This window comes from Talpa occidentalis, unplaced genomic scaffold (genome assembly GCF_014898055.3).
Source record: "Talpa occidentalis isolate TD23 unplaced genomic scaffold, MPIMG_talOcc4v2.1 talOcc4.12, whole genome shotgun sequence".
NCBI classification, from domain to species: domain Eukaryota; kingdom Metazoa; phylum Chordata; class Mammalia; order Eulipotyphla; family Talpidae; genus Talpa; species Talpa occidentalis.
Window position 1 is genome coordinate 96919011 of NW_023601212.1, and position 12139 is coordinate 96931149.

General features: G+C 49.7%; 1 protein-coding gene across 6 annotated transcripts in view; it reads right to left on the reverse strand.

The window, feature by feature from the left end:
• CLEC16A (C-type lectin domain containing 16A) overlaps positions 1-12139 on the reverse strand; it is a 180395-nt gene that overhangs the window by 115962 nt on the left and 52294 nt on the right. For all 6 annotated transcript variants that reach the window (XM_054693842.1, XM_037507598.2, XM_037507604.1 and 3 more), the window contains exons 11-12: positions 9826-9958; positions 6719-6819 (exon numbers count right to left, since the gene is read on the reverse strand). In XM_054693842.1, the coding sequence (XP_054549817.1) occupies positions 6719-6819; positions 9826-9958 (234 nt within the window). The remainder of the gene's footprint in view (positions 1-6718; positions 6820-9825; positions 9959-12139) is intronic.

The following is a 12139-nucleotide window of genomic DNA, read 5'->3' on the forward strand; positions in this document are numbered from 1 at the left end:
TTCCACCTATGTCACTCTTCTACCGAGAAATACTTTAGGGATGCTTGGAACCCCCCTGCTTGGAATTCACTGTGATTGGAACCAAATCTAACTTCCTTTTCTCCATCTTCAAGGCCCTTCACAATCTGGTCCTTGCCTACCTTGTCAGCCTCACCTGGGCTGCTTTCTGCTCCTCAAATCTGTAAGGCCTTTCCCACCTCAGGGCATTTGCACATGCTCTCCCTGATGCATGGCGCACCCTTGCCCTGGATCTTTGCAGAGCTGGTTCCTTCTCTTTCTTCAGGGTCTCAACTCTAACCTGGCTGCCTCTGGCCACTCTGCCTAGTAACCCCTGCACCACCATCACGGGCTTACACTGATATGCCACAATAATAATTTTTCTTCTTGTTCACTTGCCTGAGAGCTTCACCAGACTTGTTCCAATGCCTACAAAAGTGCCTCTTGCCTAGTAAATGCTCAGCAGGTATCTGCTGGATAAGAAAGCATTTTAGTTTCACCTCCTTTCCACCACCCACAACTCTCTCGCCCACCTGTCTTAGGCCTAAACTACGGTGACGCCATTCCAAGGGATGCGGAGAAGATCACAGCTGCTCGTGCCCAACCCGCACACATCTTGCAGGATGTAGTTCATGGGCAATGCCCACGTACCCTATAGGCTGGCTCTGCACTGCCCATTTCTCAGAGCTCCCTGCCCACCATGGGCATGATGCCCACCTACATGATGAAGGTATAATCAAGGCAAATGATAAACTGCTCTCAGGCCATAAATACGAAAGGAAAAGAAAAGGTATCTAACTTTCTCTTGGAGGTTTGCTTTCACAGACAGCAGAGCCCAGACCTTATCTACAAATGTCACAGTCTGAGCAGAAGTGGCTGACCTTGCGCTGAGCTCTAAGGCCAGCTGGAGCCAGGAGACTGCAGAGACAGAGGAGGGGGCTACCCAGAGTTGAGGGACCCGCCAACAGAAATTCAAAACTCCATTGATCTGGGAAAATAGCCTCTTTATACATCTTCATGGAGGAACTGCCCTGTATCTAGCTGAGGAACTTCAGCCATGTCCATGTTGCTTTGGCCCTAACCTCCTTCTCAACCAGTACTATTTAACTCTTTTGTTATCAACTCTGGCCCCAACAACCTATATATGTCATCCCCTTTCTTAACTGGGGAGGCAGATTTGAGTTTACCTCCTGCCTATTTGCAAACTGATTTACAGTAAAGCTTCTTTCTTTTCTTAAAACCCGTTTTCATAGTGTATGGCTTTCTATGCACATTGGGAATCCAGCCCATTGCAGGATCTTTGCTCCCTTTTCTTCTGCACTCTGCCAATTATCCTTTCAGCTCTCTGCCCACTTCTTCCTTGGATCCTTGCAGACCCAGTTCAGGGTGGTCCTTGGGAAGACCCTGACTCTTGTGGGCAGGGTCTATGCCTTTCACAGGCACGGTGGTCTCCATTGTGCCACATTCCCTTGTGGGTCTTTCCCACCAATCTGACACTCTGGGGTTAGGGCCCAGCAGGCCCAGGGTGTGCTGCCTGTGCCGAGCACACTGCCTCACACTCAGCCTGTGCTCCACGCACATCTGCTGAATAGCTGCATGAAACTCATCACCATCTGCCTGATCTACATCATCTTTTAGAACCAAAGGAGGGTTCAGATGAAACAATTATTCTCAAAATAAAGCAAACACAAACCATGTGGGAGAATTTCTTGCTCGTAAAACCTTCAGTGCCCCTCATTGCATCAGAACAGTCTAAGCACCTGCCACCGTGACGTGTCCCACCTGTCACGTCCCCATCACCCCCATCATGCTCCACTCCAGTCACACTTACCTCAAAGAAAACATTTGTTTGGTTCACCATTGTATTCGTAATATTTATCACAGTGCCTGGCATCTAATGGAACTTGAAAAATATTTGTTGGTAGGGTAAATGGATGAACAAATAAATGAATAAATGAATGGCCTCGGCAGGAAATGAAAGAAGGAATTAAATTCCCTCAAACATGTAACAGCCCCACTCTTTTAAGAAAGAGAGGCAGGGGCCTCCCCTCGTGGCGCAGCGGTTAAGCGTTGGGTTGCGAGGCTTCCCGCAGCCTCTGCAGCACCAGTTCGATCCCCGGCCACCAGCAAGGGTCCCGCAAAAAAAAAAAAAAAAGAAAAGAAAAGAAAAGAAAAGAAAGACAGGTAGGCCCCCTAGGCAGGCACTTGGGTGGTGTCTCCAAGCCCCATCATTGGACACAGGAACACTGCAGTGTCCATGCTACAAAACAGCATTCACCCACATACCCCTTGACTCCCAGAGTCCAGCACCTCCACCGCCCCTGGCTACACCTTCCCTGTTGTGGCCCTGAGCACAGGTTCCAGGCAGTGAGCCTCGGTGAGTAGTTGCTGGGCCAAGAGACATGAAATCAACACAGTTTGGTGCCAGGAGCTCAGCTGGATACTGCAGGAGACTGGGGAAGAGATGTAGTCTCTATATTCAGAGGCCCATCAAGCCAGATGGGACAGGAATCATACAGAGAGAAAGCAGTGGAGAGAAGTGCCATGAGACCTACATGGATATCACACACACAAAAAATCTGCTCTTCAAAAGAGAGTTAAGGAAATGAAATGGCAAGCCACAGACTGGGAGGAAATCTTTGCAATGCACATCTGATAAAGGATCTGTGCCCAGAATATAAAAAGATCTCTCAAAACTTAACAAAAGAAAATAAACGACCCATCCAAAAATGGGCAAAATATTTGAAAAGATACTTCACCAAAGAAGATATGCAGATGGCAAATGAAGTGCTGGAAAACATGTTTAACATCATTAGTCAACTGGGAAATGCAAATTAAAATTACAACGAGACACCATCCACAACAAATCCGCTGACTAAGGCATCTGTGAGGCTATGAATACAGAGGGACTCCTGTGCACCAAAGGAGGGCTGTAATGTACAGCCACTCTGGAAAACACTGGCAGTTTCTTAAGAACAAACACACACCTGTCTTCAGTCAGCCATCCTACTCCTTGGCATTTACCCAAGAGAAAAGGAAATATATACCAGCACAAAGCCTTGTACACAAATGTTCATCGATTTTTAATGGTCAAAAACTGGAAACAACCCAAATGTCCATTAACGGATGAATGGATAAACATAGAGTGTTATGTTCACACAGCAGAATAGTATTCAGCAATAATAAGAAATAATTATGCAGATTGAAAGAAGCAAAGTCAAAAAAGCATACATACAGCATGGTTTTAATTTCATAGAATTCTAGAAAATGCAATCTAATCAATAGTGAAAAGGAGCAGATCAGTGTTGCTTGGGGAGGTTGGGAGAGGAGAGGAAGGGTGTGAGGAATGAAGAAGGGGTCTCAGGAAACTTTTGGGGTGATGGATATGTTCACTTTCTTGATTGCTGTAATGATAGTTTCTAGGTGGACATAAGTATCAACTAGCACGCGTTACATATGTGCTTTTTATTGCATTTCAGCAAAAATTATACCTCAATAAAACTTATTTTTTAAGCACCACATCTTCCTGTCAAGATGGATTAGATTTACTCCCCTAATTTAAGCAACTAGAAAAAACTAAGATACAGAGCAGTGGTCATCAGACTCCGGTCAGGTCAACGGGCAGCACAGGAGAGTGATTCTGAGAGGAAACAGACAGGTGGGCCAAGGACTGCTCAGCTCACTGCTGGGAAGTTTCCAGATCTCATCATAGAGAGAGACCCTAGCCTCTTGGAGATGAGAAGGCAGAGTTTGGAGTTCAAAGAGGCCAAGTAACTAGAAATCACAGACGAGAGAGAGGGCCAGAGAGGAGGGACCTATACAGAGAGGTCTGTTGAAGGGTTCTGTCTGGGGCTTCAGCTAAATCCTGATCTGTTCATTAGGAGAGAGAAAGAGTAACTGAATGAAAGCAGGGAGAAACAATCCCTGGAGTCCCCCGGGGCTGGCAGAGCTCATGTTCCCACTGGAGAGCCCACTGAGCCCAGAATCATCAGGTAGACTCCACAGAAAGACACTGCCTCAGTAGTTTCCTGGAGAAGGTGATTCCTGAACAGGCTTTAGACAGACCAGCAGAATTTCAATAATGTTGGGCAGTAATGTTGGGTTGGAGAAAAGGGCCGAAAAACCCACAAAGAAAGATAAGAAGGTGGCTGACTAGCTAGGTAGGTGTGTTGGCATCGACTCAGGGGGTAACCAGGCTTCCAAACATGGTCCTTTCTCTGCGAATAGTCTCAGGCTCAGGACTAAGCCCCCCTGGCCAACTCTGTGCCAACTGACCCTGACACTCCAGCCACAACTGGCTGTTTCTTATTTAGATACTGCACCAGCCGGAACAATCCTAATACTTGCCCAAGTATTTGCAATTTGAGTGGAGACAGACCCCCCAGCCTGAGATTTGCTGGGGCCAAACCACAGCCTGAGGGAAGAAGGAGAGTGGTCAGTTCCTGCCCTCCTTTGGGCTTTTCAGTAACTTCTTTGATCCTATGAGCATCCTAGGGCTCTTCCTGGAGTTTCTCTTCCACTTAAGTTATTGAGAGGTGGTTTCTGTTGCTTGCAACCAAAAGAACATTAAAGAGTTCAGTGAGGACCATGATGGCAATTCCAAGTTTCTCTCTATGAAAGAATTCTATCATCAGATAAAAACTTGAACCCCTGGACCACAGTCAAGGGTCCATGAAGGGAGTCAGGAGAATGAGCTCAAGCTTGCACGGTGGAGCTTAGGGGACAGAATAAATGGACCCCGTCTTATGGAGGGTTCTCTGCCGCGCGCTGCAAGCTGGATTATAGCACGGCCAGACAGCTGACCCTGAAGGAGGCTGCAACTGTGGCCACCAGAACGACACACCCAGGTCTCCACTTGCTCTGGGCCTCTGGTTCTTTTTTTTTTTTTTAAGATTTATTTATTTATTTATTTATCCATGCACTGGGTACAGTCAGAAGCGCGGGAGGGTGAGAGAATTCACCAGAGCCAGAGCGGGGAGCAGAGCAGGCAGAAGGAGCGAAGTACACTGCTGAGGGGAGCAGCGGGCGGCAGGAGAGGTCTGCGCGCCATGCAGGAACCTCCTCCGGTGGCCGGGGAGCAGCCGGGGATCGAACCGGCGCTGCAGAGGCTGCGGGCAGCTTCGCAACCCAGAGCTCAACCGCTGCGCCACCGGGGAGGCCCGGCCTCTGGTTCTTGCCCCAAACACCTTAGAGTCAGGCTGTGAGCTGTGCTCAGTTAAAGTCTGCTTATCAGACAGGCAGAAAGGGAAGAACTGACAAAACTTGATGACTAAATGCTGGGATCGAAGGAGGGAAAAAGCTAAAGGTCATGGCAGTTTCAACCTTGGTTGGCAATTTCAACTGAACCAGAAATGGCAGGAAGTGTGATGAGGTCAGTGTATATTTATGGGTGATGAGTATTGTGTAAAGAGACCATGTCAAGGTGTTGCTAAAACACCTAAATAAGAAAAATCCTGTTTGCAACTGGTTGGGGTCAGATGGAAGAACTAGAAAGAATAGGACAGAAAAGCCAGGGGCCAGGAGAGTGACGATCCAGGGGGGAGGTGGCAGTCTCACGGAGATCCGAGGGTGCCTGAGTGCCAGACCAGGAGCTGAAGAGGACAGCTGCAGCCCTGGGGTGAACGAGACTGCAGAGGGAAACATCTGTGGGATTCAGAGCACGCAGTGCTTTGTTCCCAGGTCTCAGGCTGGACCTACAGGCATGTGTGTGAGCATGACGTTCACATGAGGCGCCATCATGGCCAGTCCTGTCTATCGATAATAAGAAAAGTCCAGAAATAGTCTCGGTGTCATTCAGCAAAAACATGGTGGAATAAATATGGCCCAGACATAGAGTCAAAATGAACAAGGCAGTGCTTCATGGGTGTGAAATGCCACACTGATGTGTGAGGTTGTGAGGAGAACAGGGAAAGCGGGGCAGAGAAAGGCCAGAAAGCTCACCCACACAGACGAGCTGGGGAAGACGAGCCAGGATCTCGTAGGTGTGTTGGCAACAAGGTGTCTGTCTCAGTAAAACCCACCCACCTACTCCCCAATATGCTTATGAAAAATCTACTATAACAGCACTTGATGCAAAGTCTCAGATGTCGAGCTCATGGCAGAGGCCAGAAGGAACATCCTTGATTTCTGCCTTGAAGAGCTTCTGACGTGGAGGTTTCAGAACTTGCTGTGTCCAGTCAAGGGGGCAACCCCCAGCGGCTATTCCCCATGATGAAGTGAATGAATGGATCTTAGGATTAAGACCTGCCCGTCAGCTCAGGGGTCTGATCCTACCCACTCAACATCAACAGGGGAAGCCAGAGAACCACACCTTTCATCAGAAAGGAAACCTGCACTTCCACACAACCCACCCGGGGTCAATTTTAGTCTCAACTCAGAGCAAGAAGTGTTAAAGATAGCAAAACCAAGATTCCAGTGTGACTGATCTCACTTGTGACGGCAGGAACGAAGCTGGATGCTCGCTCAATTGTAGAGCTAGGGGTCAAGAGAAAACCACGGTGTGAACAACATATGGGTTCGACAGTCAACACTTGAACCTTTCCCCCCAAACTGCCTGAGTAACCAATTCCTGTGGCTTTCATGAGAAGCACCTGAGAAATTCTGAGAAGGCTGAAGAGTTCTGGGGATGCGAGGCAGGGGTGGGGGGTGGGGGTCTGCTGAAGCTGGAAAGGGAATCCTGCATGAGCAGGAGGGGATGGCACAGGAGGCGAGGAGGGCTTACCTTTGTTGTGAGACATGGCATAGAGGAGGCAGAGCACAAAGAGAGCATGGTAATCATCATCTGGGCTGTCCAGCGCGTGGTACACCATCTCCAGGAAGGGTCTGGGAAAGGGCAGGGGCATACATGAGCCTAGAGGAGTGCATGATGAATGCCTCCCTCCTTCTGGTGCCCACCCCCCAACCCATGTGCCAACTAGCGCCAGACACAGAGGACATCATGCAAGGTGTCTGCCCATGGGAGGCTCTGCCCATGGGAAACTGCCATCTCCAGGGGACAGTGGCCAAGAGGAGCCCACTTAATCAGGGCTCACTGGGTGTGCCAGACCCTGGGGACCAATGACACAAAGTCCCTACTCCTGGGGCATGCCCATGCACTGGGCAGATAAGAGAACAGACAGACCACATGGTCGCTTCAAAGAGTGACAAGAGAATGAAGAAATAGGGCAACGTGACAGACTAATAAAAGGGCCTTCCAGACAATGCACAGCAGATTTCAAGAATGTGGACTCAGGAGCCAGATCCCTGGGTTCAGATCTTGGTTCTGCCTCTTCTTAGTTGCACATCCTTGGACCAGTTACCTTGAACCCAAAAGATGGGGATTAGGTCCTTACATGGTTATTGTGAGGATATGTGGGAAATGATGACAGAAAGTCATGGAGCACAGGACCAGGCACATCATGGAAGGTGCTAAGGCCTGGAGCAGGGTCTGATATCTGTTTAGAATATTCCCAGGCTCACTTAGCCAGGACCTGACCCAGTAATTTCTAGAACCAACTTTCCCTGACTGAAAGCGACAGGAGAAGGTGAGAAGCGACAGGAGTCTCTCACCTCTGATGCTGTGGTGAGGTCCAGAGTGACTACAAATAGTGCCAACCACACACCTCAAATGCTGCTCTTCCAGGGGACGGAAGGACCTGGCCCAGAATACTCTCTAACACCAACCTTAACAATATGCACAGATCTTCGGAGGCGGGAGGTTCTGACCCTGTAACCGCCTGCGGCTGCCCCTGCATACCAGGTAGAAGCCAAAACACAGCACTTCGGTAAGTGACCAAAAGTACATACCCCGGGAAGGACCCAGAGACGGTCAACATATCGGGTATCTATGGGGAGTGACCCCGGGAGTGGAAGAGGGCAAGAGAGGCTATTCCCTGCATAACCTTTTATACTTGTTTGAATCCTGCATTCCATAAATGTACCAATGATTCCAAGTATTAAAATGAAAAGCACAAAGGATACAGTAGTGGAAATGTAGTTGTCATAATGTTTCAGATAAACACAAGACACACAGGAATTCAGGGAAACCCCTGAGGGCAGTCAGTCTCTGGAACCCCAGAGTGGGCATCGCCTCTTGGTGCGTGGTTTTGCCATGTGAGCGTGTGGGGTTTGTAAGGTCCCAACACCTCCATCTCCAAACTTCAGAGAGTGGGATAAAGTAGAAAACATTTTCTTACAAATCAGCAGCTCAGAATTTGGATTGTGTTTTCATTTCAGAATAATATGAATAACCAAACGCCCAACAGCAGGGGGAGGGCTGGGTGGGTGCACCACCCCTTAAGAGACGAATTAGCATTTTGTTTACTAAGAAGACAATGGAGTAAAAAGATGTTGGGGATTGGTATCAGATGGAAAAGAAGAAGACATGAAATGGTTGGGTCCAGCTTTGTGGGAGGGGAGGCAGAATTCCCACCCAATTAGCACTGAACAGTGACTGGTAGGGAAAACAAATGTTAGAACAGCTGCCTGGAATGATGGCACCCAGGGGGCTCCTCCCCTCCCTTTCGTGCTCTTCAAGATTTTTCACATTTTCTGAGTGTCTGAATTAGACTCATAATTTTAAAAAGTTTTTTAGGAAAAGCGTGTTTTGAAGCGTTCTTGGCTCCCAAGGCCTGATTTTGCCTGGGATGCAGACGAACGTCCTGGCAGCGCGCACGTCACAGCAAACGTCCGAGCGAACGCTGGATCTGCCCGTTACGGCTAGTCGTTTGTGAGCTTTCCAATGATTCACCTTCTAACTAACGTTGTGCCAGGCACCTCAAGGTGGTTTCCCTCTCCCTTTCTGCTTAAAGGGAGTTCAGAATGATTTAGAATGATTTCTGTAGTTTTCAGAGCTTCAGAAGTTCATTTCTGCCACCAGGCAAAATCAAAACGGTCTAAATCATGCCCAGGGGCAGCCCACATGGTGGTCCAGTTTTTCATTTAACAAAAGCTAAAAATGGTTCTCTTGCCTGTCTGATAAAAAGTAATCCTGTCCGATTAATGAAACATCTGCCAAGCAAAGAGAGGAACAAGATGGAGAGGAATGAAAGACGCCTCAGGCTTCACTTGGAGTTGGACTAATAAACAGCGTGGGTGCTCCCCGTGTGCTGGGGTTGGGGGTGGGGAGGGACTGCTGGACAGTCTGTGCAGTGGGGGCCACTTGTTAAGGAAATGATGCTTCAGGAAGCCCTCCGAACAGTCCAGAGCCCATCTGGGCACAGCCATCCTACCCTCCCTCCCACCCCGCCCCACTCCGGGAGGCACAGTGCTCCAGCAAGATTCCAGGAATCGTGGCATCGCCAAGGTTGAAGAGGCCGTAGCTCTGGCAGGCCATCACTGAAATGAGCATTTAGGCAGAAAGTCAAAGGTGGACAGCGGCACTAAATCACGCCTGAGTCAGAGGGCAGGCCCTCGGGACGGCAGAGAGTGAGCTAGACAGGGAGCAGCTGAGCCCTGCCAAGCATGGCCGGGACGAGACGGCGGCCCACACCATTCAGGACGGGGCCCAGCACCAAAGGACAGCCGAGTGGTGGCTCCTTGTCTCGCATTCTCTTCCCAAGGAATGAGCACGATGGTGCCTAGGGCCAGCTCTGTCCCTCTGTCCTTGTGGAGTCCCTGTCTGAAGGAGCAGATGGCTTGGCCACGAGGCACATGTGGCTGGCAGGAGCAGCTCTGGGCTATCCTGAGTGGGCAGTGTGGCTGGGCCCAGCACCTCATTCCACAGACTGAGTACGCCCCAGCCCCAGGTGGATGGCTGGCCCCCCCGGCAAAGGGTTGGTCCCTGGTTGGAGGGTTGGTCCCTGGGCAGAGGGCTGGCCCCCAGGTGGAGGGTTGGTCCCCGGGCGCTACCTGTTCCAGGGCGTGCGGTCCACACCCGTGGCGGCGGCGCTCTTCTCCTCGTCTGTGGTGTTCTGCTCCTGCACTGAGGGGCTGGCTGCCGGCTCCGGGAGCTTGTTGCGCTCCATGATGACCATCTCAATCTCTACGGCAAACAGAGACAGGGATGAGCGCAGGCAGAGCGACCTCACAGACCAAGATATAAAGACACACTCCTAGTCAAGGTTCCTAACGCATCAGCCCATGTGCAGCAGGCAGGGGGACACACATGGGAGCCGGCACCTCACTCCGGGGCCCAGGCAGCGTAGAGAAAGGATCCGTGGTTAACAGAATACAGTCAAAGTCACTAAAATATGCTGAACCCTTTCACACCTTCAAAAAGGCTTTGACATGATGGGAGCCGTTTGTTTTCCCTCTCCACTTACAACTTCTAGAAAGCAGAGAGGCTGGGAACCTCATTTTATTTTTCCCAATTAAATAAAGGTGGTTGTAGCAACCTGTGCATTTTCATCTTTCTGAAAAAGGTGTGAGCCAATATAGGAAATATCTGGAAGTACAGATGGGTGCTGGGGCGCTTTGAGGTGTCCCCAGTACAGACTTTGCTGACACACGGGTTAGATACCTGGGTACTTTTGACACTTCAGGTCACTGCTCCCATCTTTGGGAGACATGGTGGAAAAAAAAACAATGATGATGCCAGGTGAACTGGTTTCTGTTTCCAGAAGGATGGGAGCAAACCCTGGGGCTCTGGCCCAGCCACGCTATCTTTTTCCTTAGATTCATTCCTGTCAGTCCCCCCTTTCGTCCTGCTTTCCTCCTGGCCTCTTTGGAAGCAAGTCCCTAAGCGCAGCCCACGCTTAAAGGGCAGGCAGTAAGGCCTCTGTCCCGAGCAGGGAGCAGCTACATAAATTACTTGGAATTCTTCTGTCTAGGAGATCTGTCCCTTCCTCCCTCACTTTGATTTTAGTTTGTGTGTCCTTCATGCTACCTGGGTTTGCAGTCTCTGTACTGGTTTGCTTGTCAGTTTACACACTGCTAACTCCCTCTAGAACACGGGCTTCAGCGAGCAGTCCCTCATCTGTATTGATCCTCACTGGGGCTCCAGTGTCCAAAGCACCTCCACCCACCTCCTTCAGGTGTCTCCACCCCACTGTCCCAGGTTTCTCCAAAGTGGGGTTGTAAACACCTCAGTGGGTACATAAGATGTGATTCACTGGGCAGTACCTCTTTTCTTTTTCATTTTTCTCATTTTTAAAAAAGTCTGTTTTACTTGATGATGTGTGTAACATTAGCACCGTAACACAAACATACACATTCTATTTAGATGCATGCTTAAATCACGCCTTTATTCGTGTGCTCCTGTGTACTCAGAGGGCTCACCATTGAGGCATCCGGCCAGGAGCCACTGGCTTCCGCCCTCTCAGTTCAGACCCATGGCCTGCACTGCCCCCCGCCTGGCTGCTGTAGCAGAAGAACTCATGAAAGTGGAGGCTCTTCCCATGGTCTGCCAGCACCCCAGGGCTGTTTCCAGAAGGACAGGAGCAAGCCCCACCACACACAGGAGGTGACGGGCTGTGGAGGAGTGAGTCTCCCCAGATCTCACTGTTCTAATACAGCTTCTACAATCGTTTTTAAAGATGGATGCTGAAGAGGATTTCACTTTCCTGGTATTTCAGGTCAAAGTGAACCCCCTTAAGCCAAACCAGAAAGTTCAGCATGGTTCTGTGTAGTTTTCTGCCCTAACCCCCACCCCGCTTCTGCTGACACTGCATTTCCTTGGGGCGGCTTAGCTCCATCCCGGACCACATGCCATACTGCTGCCACCAGGGAAAGCAGACCAGGGTGGCAGGTGGACAGAGATTCCCAGGGGAATCTGATGTCAATGAGGCCAGGGCTTGGGCTCTGATGAAGAATTCCCAGGGGGCCTCTGGGTGCACCTCAGCTGCTCCACCATGCACCCCAACCCAACCAGGCTTCCAGTCTGGAACCGGGAGGGGCTGCAGCAGCCTCGCCCAATTATACTTAGACCTCGTTGTCCAGCTGTCTTTCCGGTGTTTGCCACGTCTCTGTGTTACCCATACCATTATTTACTTAAACAATGCATTGATTTCTCTTGCTGTTTTTTAAACTGAAATACATTTTAAGAGGAAACTTTAACTCACTATGATACCCTTCAGTCCAGCAATGCCACTCACTGAAATCTATCTGGAAGACACACCTCCGATGCGATGGAAAAGCACACATAAGGGTATTCACTCAGTAGTGTCTGTAATTGCAAAACACTGGAAACTACCTAGATGCCCAGGCACAGCAGCATGCACACGGC